General features: G+C 35.1%; 1 protein-coding gene across 1 annotated transcript in view; it reads left to right on the top strand.

The window, feature by feature from the left end:
• The first annotated feature begins 1220 nt into the window (after nt 1-1220).
• Nucleotides 1221-10164, top strand: part of LOC133638381 (stAR-related lipid transfer protein 7, mitochondrial-like) — a 12073-nt gene continuing 3129 nt past the window's right edge. Inside the window, exons 1-8 of the mRNA XM_062030922.1 lie at nt 1221-1436; nt 3073-3532; nt 3600-3766; nt 3854-3903; nt 8128-8238; nt 8312-8394; nt 9681-9780; nt 9869-9953. Coding sequence (XP_061886906.1) covers nt 3093-3532; nt 3600-3766; nt 3854-3903; nt 8128-8238; nt 8312-8394; nt 9681-9780; nt 9869-9953 — 1036 coding nt within the window. The 5' untranslated portion in view covers nt 1221-1436; nt 3073-3092. The remainder of the gene's footprint in view (nt 1437-3072; nt 3533-3599; nt 3767-3853; nt 3904-8127; nt 8239-8311; nt 8395-9680; nt 9781-9868; nt 9954-10164) is intronic.

The raw sequence follows: 10164 nt of genomic DNA, 5'->3' as shown, positions 1-10164 counted from the left end.
ACATACAGGTTTTGGAGCAACATATGTTGCCATCCAAGCAAAGTTACTATGGACGCCCCTGCTTATTTCAGCAAGACAATGCCAAGCCACGTGTTACATTAACGTGGCTTCATAGTAAAAGAGTGCGGGTACTAGACTGGCCTGCCTGTAGTTCAGACCTGTCTCCCATTGAAAATGTGTGGCGCATTATGAAGCCTAAAATAGCACAAGGGAGACCCCCGGACTGTTGAACAACTTAAGCTGTACATCAAGCAAGAATGGGAAAGAATTCCACCTGAGAAGCTTCAAAAATGTGTCTCCTCAGTTCCCAAACGTTTACTGAGTGTTGTTAAAAGGAAAGGCCATGTAACACAGTGGTGAACATGCCCTTTCCCAACTACTTTGGCACGTTGCAGCCATGAAATTCTAAGTTAATTATTATTTGCAAAAAAAAATAAAGTTTATGAGTTTGAACATCAAATATCTTGTCTTTGTAGTGCATTCATTTGAATATGGGTTGAAAATGATTTGCAAATCATTGTATTCCGTTTATATTTACATCTAACACAATTTCCCAACTCATATGGAAACGGGGTTTGTATATACACACACATGTATGTGTATGTGTGTGTATATATATATATATATATATATATATATATATATATATATATATATATATATATATATATATATATATATATATATATATATATATATATATATATATATATATACATACATACACACACACACACACACACACACACACACACACACACACACTGTAGGGTTTAGTGCTGATGCCTCACAATAAGAAGGTTGTGAGTTCGAATCCTGGGCTAGGGTCTTTCTGTTTGCATGTTCGGTAGAAAATGGATGGATGGATGAATACAGATACAGTACTGGTTCTAATGTGTGTATATATTTTTTCTTAAATGATGCCCGCCCCCCGACTGCTTCTGTACCTTGCCATGGTCGCATATTGATGACGTCATGACTCGTATTTTTAAACCCAGGTTTGAATGCGATTGTTTCTCTCCCCAAAGCTGATGTTTTATAAAATACAAACCTGGGACGACAGTGGCAAATATGAAAGAGAACATTCGGAACAAACACATTTCATCTAGCTACAATATTTACCAAATACACATGAGCTAATCATTCACCCTCTCGACCAATCACAACCCCCGTTATGAATCACCTCTGTCCAATAAGTGTGCGTGTTATACGCCTGCCAGGCTTCAGCTTCCGGGTGGGTGTGTCCAAGAGACGACGGGGAAGAAGAGGTCAAATCAGTCGCTTTTTAAAAGATGCCAAACGTGGGAACGTCCCTCGGATAAAAGTCTCAAGTTGCAACTACAACAACAACATAAAGTTGAAGCGGAGGCGCTTAAAAGTATCTGCCGGCTGCGGTGGTGCAAGTGGCGCCTTTCAGTCGCAGACTACTGGTTAAGGTTAGTCATGCTAACGTTAGCTGATGCTAAATGTCGCGTGCTCGCTAACTTCAGCGCAATAATATTGTTTACTTTATGTTTACCTTATAGATATCTGTTTATTTTATAGATATATGTTTACTTTATGTATATGTTTACTATATATATATATATATATATGCTTACTTTATATATATATATATATATATATATATATATATATATATATATATATATATATGTTTACTTTATATATATATATATATATATATGTTTACTTTATATATATATATATATATATATGTTTACTTTATATATATATATGTTTACTTTATATAAGTTTACTATATATATATATATGTTTACTTTATATATGTAGTATGTTTACTATATATATATAAGTTTACTATATATATATATGTTTACTTTATATATATAGTATGTTTGCTTTGTTTACTATATATATATATATGTTTACTTTATATATGTAGTATGTTTACTATATATATATAAGTTTACTATATATATATATGTTTACTTTATATATATAGTATGTTTGCTTTGTTTACTATATATATATATGTTTACTTTATATATATGTTTACTTTATGTTTACTATATATATATATATGTTTACTTTATATATACAGTATATATATATGTTTACTTTATATATATAGTATGTTTACTATATATATATATATATATATATATATATATATATATATATATGTTTACTTTATATATATATGTTTACTTTATAGATATGTTTATTTTATATTTACTTTATAGATATATGTTTACTTTATAGATATGTTTACTTTATATATATATATATGTTTACTTTGTTTACTATATATATATGTTTATTTTATGTTTACTTTATAGATATATGTTTACTTTATGTTTACTTTATAGATATATGTTAACTTTATGTTTACTTTATATATATATGTTTACTTTATATTTACTTTATATATATATATGTTTACTTTGTTTACTTTATAGATATATGTTAACTTTATGTTTACTTTATATATATATGTTTACTTTATATTTACTTTATATATATATATGTTTACTTTGTTTACTTTATAGATATATGTTTACTTTATGTTTACTTTATACTGTATATATATGTTTACTTTATACTGTATATATATGTTTACTTTATGTTTACTTTATATATATATATATATATATATATATATATATATATATATATATATATATATATATATATATATATATATATATATATACAGTGGGGCAAAAAAGTATTTAGTCAGCCACCCATTGATTGTCAATGGGTGGCTGACTAAATACTTTTTTGCCCCACTGTATATATATATATATATATATATATATATATATATATATATATATATATATATATATATATATATATATATATATATATATATATATGTTTATTTTAGGTTTACTTTGGAGATAAATGTTTACTTTGGAGATAAATGTTTACTTTGGAGATAAATGTGTTGCTTATGAAGGTAAACTACTGATATTTACACGTTTAATATAACACTGGCATGGTGCATTTGAAGGTAAACTACTGATATTGACACGTGTGACATAACACTGATATGGTGCATTTCTTCACATCTCCAACTTGTTACCTACTTTGCTGCTCATCCAGTCTTGGGAGGAGAGGCCGCCATGTTTCAGTCGGTGCCGCGTCGTCTGCCCGGCGAGGTCGGGGTCAGGACGCTCAGGCTGCGGAGTTTGGGGTTGTTCCGGCAGGAGGAAGGCAGGGGCTCGTCTCCCTGGCTGGGCAGGGCCACAGGCCTGCTGCTGTCCACCCTCCAAAGGGCGGCGGTCCTGGTCCGGGAGACTACAAGATGCGGACAAAAGAGGAAGGGACTGCTGTCCATATTCGTGGACCATTGTAGTTTTTTGACCGGCCAGAGGCTGCGGCGCGCGTGTCGGATCGGCGAGCTCTACTCCAACTTGTACTCGGAGAGGACCAGGTGGACCCTGGTGGGGAGCATATGGCGTCGGTTGCAGAGCAAGCACCCTCCGACAGGTCGGCTGATGGCGGCCCTGGCGGGCGTCTTCATGTGGGAGCATGAGAAGATTCAAGATGAGGAGATACTCAGGTTGGGATTGTGCACACTCGATACAAACACAGCCTTATTGTGCTATAATACTTACATCCCTGTGCAGGTGTGGACTCGAGCTAGAGGCGCTGGACATGGTGAAGAGTCAAAAGCACAAAGCTGCAGGCTCCACCGGCGAACACGTGGATGTGGGCTGGGAGGCGGTGATGGAGAAGAAAGACTTCAAAGTGTGGAAGAGACCCATCCCTGACAGTCACCTGTACGAGTACAGAGGTCAGTTGCTGGCTGGGTTAGCTTGCAGGCCGCCATGAAACAAGTCGACATCATAACAGCCCTTATTGTTGTTGTGTGCCATCACAGTGTTGGGCTCCTACAGCGACATCACACCAAGACAGTTTTTCAACGTGCAGGTATGATATTTATCAACTTTTACAAGACTTGCAATGTATACTGCAGGGTTGCACCTACATCAGGCCTGGGCAAATATTTAAAAAATGTGTCTGGGGGCCGGCATAACTATTTTTAGGAACACTAATACAAAACCTCACAATAATGTCTGATTGAACGCTAAAAGTGAAGTGAAGTGAATTTTATTTATATAGCGCTTTTTCTCTAGTGCAGGGGTCACCAACCTTTTTGAAACCAAGAGCTACTTCTTGGGTAGTGATTAATGCGAAGGGCTACCAGTTTGATACACACTTAAATAAATTGCCAGAAATAGCCAATTTGCTCAATTTACCTTTAACTCTGTGTTATTATTAATAATTAATGATATTTACACTTAATTGAACGGTTTAAAAGAGGAGAAAACACGAAAAAAATGACAATTAAATTTTGAAACATAGTTTATCTTCAAATTTGACTCTTTAAAATTCAAAATTCAACCGAAAAAATGAAGAGAAAAACTAGCTAATTCGAATCTTTTTGAAAAAATTGAAAAAATAATTTATGGAACATAATTAGTAATTTTTCCTGATTGAGATGAATTTTAGAATTTTGATGACATGTTTTAAATAGGTTAAAATCCAATCAGCACTTTGTTAGAATATATAACAAATTGGACCAAGCTATATTTCTAACAAAGACAAATCATTATTTCTTCTAGATTTTCCAGAACAAAAATTTTAAAAGAAATTCTAAAAACTTTGAAATAAGATTTAAATTTGATTCTACAGATTGTCTAGATTTGCCAGAATAATTTTTTTGAATTTTCATCATAATAAGTTTGAAGAAATATTTCACAAATATTGTTCATCGAAAAAACCGAAGCTAAAATGAAGAATTAAATTAAAATGTATTATTCTTTACAAAAAAAATAAATAAATACTTGAACATTGATTTAAATTGTCAGGAAAGAAGAGGAAGGAATTTAAAAGGTAAAAAGGTATATGTGTTTAAAAATCCTAAAATCATTTTTAAGGTTGTATTTTTTCTCTAAAATGGTCTTTCTGAAAGTTATAAGAAGCAAAGTAAAAAAATGAATGACTTTATTCAAACAAGTGAAGACCAAGTCTTTAAAATATTTTCTTGGATTTTCAAATTCTATTTGAGTTTTGTCTCTCTTAGAAATAATAATGTCGGGCAAAGCGAGACCAGCTTGCTAGTAAATAAATACAATTTAAAAAAATAGAGGCAGCTCACTGGTAAGTGCTGCTATTTGAGCTATTTTTAGAACAGGCCAGCGGGCTACTCATCTGGTCCTTACGGGCTATCTGGTGCCCGCGGGCACCGCGTTGGTGACCCCTGCTCTAGTGGCTCAAAGCGCTTTACATAGTGAAACCCAATATCTAAGTTACAATTAAACCAGTGTGGGTGGCACAGGGTAAAGTGTCTTGCCCAAGGACACAACGGTAGTGACTAGGATGGCGTAAGCGGGGATCCAACCTGGAACCCTCAAGTTGCTGGCACGGCCACTCTACCAACCGAGCTATACCGCCCCGTTATGACAGACCACCTTAAAAAACGGAATGGAATTTAAACATTTTTTACTGAATGAGACTTCCAGAATGTACATGAAAATAAAGAATGTGGGATTTACAATATTGACTATGAAGGATAAAACACTGAATATTGACAACATATAAACGTCACACCCCCTCTCCATCCACATATTTTACAATCAAGCAAAACGCAACAAAAATGCAACAAACAGAGTTAAATATGAACGCAAAGTGAAAATAAACCCAGCTACAATCTGATATATCACTAAGCTTTAGAACTTTGTTGTAAAAATCTCCTTCCGCGTCTGTCCCTGACACCCACATTTCAAGCTGGCCGCTCTGGAAACACTCTGTGGAAACGCTCCCCACCCACACTGCTTGGTGCCTCGTCTGAGCTGCTGTGACTTAGATTACCATAGTAACTAATTAGATGACCATAGTAACTAATTAGATTACCATAGTAACTAGTATATCATGCAAAAGCGCAGATTCCAAGCATTGAAAGACTTAGTATGGTTGAAGACTTGCGGTCATTAGAAAACATCACTGCACATCATAATGGCAGCTACACTTTCCATCTTAAACATCTAAAAAAAATAATTTGGGAATGTCCGGCGGGCCAGATTGAAAAGCTCAACGGGCCGCATGTGGCCCCCGGGCCTTAATTTGCCCAGATCTGCCCTACATGTAGTTGATTGTGGCGTGCCGCCACGGCAAGATAAATGGCGCCACACCTTAAAAAAAACTTTTTTTTTTACATGAAGATTTTAAAATACTTACAGTACAGGCCAAAAGTTTAGACACACCTTCTCCTCATTCAATGTGTTGTCTTTATTTTCATGACTATTTACATTGTAGATTGTCACATCAAAACTATGAATGAACACATGTGGAGTTATGTACTTAACAAAAAAAGGTGAAATAACTGAAAACATGTTTTATATGCTAGTTTCTTCAAAATAGCCACCCTTTGCTCTGATTACTGCTTTGCACACTCTTGGCATTCTCTCCATGAGCTTCAAGAGGTAGTCACCTGAAATGCTTGTCACTTCACAGGTGTGCTTGAAGCTCATGGAGAGAATGCCAAGAGTGTGCAAAGCAGTAATCAGAGCAAAGGGTGGCTATTTTGAAGAAACTAGAATATAAAACATGTTTTCAGTTATTTCACCTTTTTTTGTGAAGTACATAACTCCACATGTGTTCATTCATAGTTTTGATGTGACAATCTACAATGTAAATAGTCATGAAAATAAAGAAAACACATTGAATGAGGAGGTGTATTCAAACTTTTGGCCTGTACTGTATATATATATATATATATATATATATATATATATACTGTATATAGTCTATTAGTTAAAATCGTGGTCAAAAGTTTACATACACTTGTAAAGAACATAATGTCATGGCTGTCTTGAGTTTCCAATCATTTCTACAACTCTTATTTTTTTGTGATAGAGTGATTGGAGCACATACTTGTTGGTCACAAAAAACATTCATGAAGTTTGCTTCTTTTATGAATTTATTATGGGTCTACTGAAAATGTGCTGGGTCAAAAGTATACATACAGCAATGTTAATATTTGCTTACATGTCCCTTGGCAAGTTTCACTGCAATAAGACACTTTTGGTAGCCATCCACAAGCTTCTGCTTGAATGTTTGACCACTTCTCTTGACTAAATTGGTGCAGTTCAGCTAAATGTGTTGGTTTTCTGACAAGGACTTGTTTCTTCAGCATTGTCCACACGTTTAAGTCAGGACTTCCATTCTAAAACCTTCATTCTAGCCTGATTTAGCCATTTCTTTACCACTTTTGACGTGTGTTTGGGGTCATTGTCCTGTTGGAACACCCAACTGCGCCCAAGACCCAACCTCCGGGCTGATGATTTTAGGTTGTCCTGAAGAATTTGGAGGTAATCCTCCTTTTTCGTTGTCCCATTTACTCTCTGTAAAGCACCAGTTCCATTGGCAGCAAAACAGGCCCAGAGCATAATACTACCACCACCATGCTTGACGGTAGGGATGGTGTTCCTGGGATTAAAGGCCTCACCTTTTCTCCTCCAAACATATTGCTGCGTATTGTGGCCAAACAGCTCTTTTTTTTGTATCATCTGACCACAGAACTTTCCTCCAGAAGGTCTTATCTTTGTCCATGTGATGTCAGAGGAAACAACAATGTAGCTGTTTGGCCACAATACCATTATGTCCAAATGTCATTCATTTATTCAATGTAAAAAATACATTAAATTATTAAATATTTAATTAATGATTGCGGAGCATGCTGACCCAGACCATGGATCACGTAAAGAGGAATTTATTGATGTTGTCTGACTTATTTCCGCACTTTCAGACCGAGATACTCCTCTGCTTCTCTGCTTAGAGATGAAATAAATCCATGAGTGCTGACAGGGCTGTGATTACTGGCTAAATATAGCTAAGTTGGCAACTCTTCTTATTCTCTGGCAGACCCAGGTGTGTTATGTGCTTATGAGCGCTGGCTACAAATGAATGTATTGGAAACACTGGTAATAGATGTGGCTGTAAGCAACCTCCAATTGTAGTTCTGTGTCTACATAAGATGTCAGTAGCAGCTGTTGGGTGTCCTTCATGGATCCACCTCTTGCACAATGTCAACACCGCTGTTTAAATAGCACAATGACAACACGGCTGACCTCGGTCTTGCCTTTGTCCCAGTTGGACACGGACTACAGGAAGAAGTGGGACGCGCTTGTCATCAAACTGGAAGTGGTGGACCGAGACGTCAACACGGGCTCAGAGGTGGTCCACTGGGCCACGCACTTTCCTGTGAGTTCTTCCTCCTCTTCCTCGTCTGGGACCTAAAATAAAAGCACTAAATGGACTCTCTCCCCCCACACAGTACCCCATGTACTCCAGAGACTACGTCTATGTGCGGCGCTATGACGTGGACCTGGACAACAACCTGATGATCTTGGTGTCCAGGTAGGAGTCAGCACATCATCTTACATTTGAATACACAAATATGTGTACTTTGTATATATATATATATATATATATATATATCAGGGGTCACCAACGCGGTGCCCGCGGGCACCAGGTAGCCCGTAAGGACCAGATGAGTAGCCCGCTGGCCTGTTCTAAAAATAGCTCAAATAGCAGCACTTACCAGTGCTGCCTCTATTTTTTAAATTGTATTTATTTACTAGCAAGCTGGTCTCACTTTGCCCGACATTTTTCATTCTAAGAGAGACAAAACTCAAATGGAATTTGAAAATACAAGAAAATATTTTAAAGATTTGGTCTTCACTTGTTTAAATAAATTCATACTTTTTTTTACTTTGCTTCTTATAACTTTCAGAAAGACAATTTTAGAGAAAAAATACAACCTTAAAAATTATTTTAGGATTTTTAAACATATACCTTTTTACCTTTTAAATTCCTTCCTCTTCTTTCCTGACAATTTAAATCAATGTTCAACTAAAACAAAAAGTTTTATTGTAAAGAATAATAAATACATTTTAATTTAATTCTTCATTTTAGCTTCTGTTTTTTCGACGAAGAATATTTGTGAAATATTTCTTCAAACTTATTATGATTAAAATTCAAAAAAATTATTCTGGCAAATCTAGAAAATCTGTAGAATCAAATTTAAATCTTATTTCAAAGTCTTTTAAATTTATTTTAAAATTTTTGTTCTGGAAAATCTAGAAGAAATAATGATTTGTCTTTGTTAGAAATATAGCTTGGTCCAATTTGTTATATATTCTAACAAAGTGTAGCTTGGATTTTAACCTATTTAAAACATGTCATCAAAATTCTAAAATTAATCTTAATCAGGAAAAATTACTAATGATGTTCCATAAATTATTTTTTTAATTTTTTCCAAAAGATTCGAATTAGCTAGTTTTTCTCTTCTTTTTTTCGGTTGAATTTTGAATTTTAAAGAGTCAAAATTGAAGATAAACTATGTTTCAAAATTCAATTGTCATTTTTTTCCGTGTTTTCTCCTCTTTTAAACCGTTCAATTAAGTGTAAATATCATTAATTATTAATAATAACATAGAGTTAAAGGTAAATTGAGCAAATTGGCTATTTCTGGCAATTTATTGAAGTGTGTATCAAACTGGTAGCCCTTCGCATTAATCAGTACCCAAGAAGTAGCTCTTGCTTTCAAAAAGGTTGGTGACCCCTGGTATATATACATATGAGACACTCGTGATTTAGGGCTATATAAAAATAAACATTGATTGATGTCCTCTTTTTATCAGAGCTGTGCAGCATCCCAGAGTTCCAGAGTCTCAGGACTTTGTGAGAGTTCACACGTACCAGTCCAAGATGGTCATCCGCCCGCACACGTCCTTTGACGAGGTTATTGTCACTAATCTAGCGCTACAAACACCAAATTAACTCTTGTTATGGCGAGCCACTTCTAAAAATGTGACTGTTTTTGTTCCAGAATGGCTTCGACTACTTGCTGACTTACAGTGACGACCCCCAGACCGCCTTCCCTCGTTACTGTGTCAGCTGGATGGTGTCCAGTGGTGAGATTCTCCAGTTCACCTATTCAACAAATCTCACTGCACACACTCTGAAAATGTATTTCTTGAAAAGTGCTTCTTTTTTCCGCATATTTTTAAATTGTAACTTTCTCACGTCTTAATTTAAAACATGACTGCTGACCTAATTGCAACAATGTTAACATATTGTTGGACTACATCATTAATGGACTTGGAAGGTGTTAATTACTGCAAT

Source organism: Entelurus aequoreus, linkage group LG21 (genome assembly GCF_033978785.1).
Source record: "Entelurus aequoreus isolate RoL-2023_Sb linkage group LG21, RoL_Eaeq_v1.1, whole genome shotgun sequence".
NCBI classification, from domain to species: domain Eukaryota; kingdom Metazoa; phylum Chordata; class Actinopteri; order Syngnathiformes; family Syngnathidae; genus Entelurus; species Entelurus aequoreus.
This window is presented reverse-complemented; position numbering and strand designations above follow the sequence as displayed.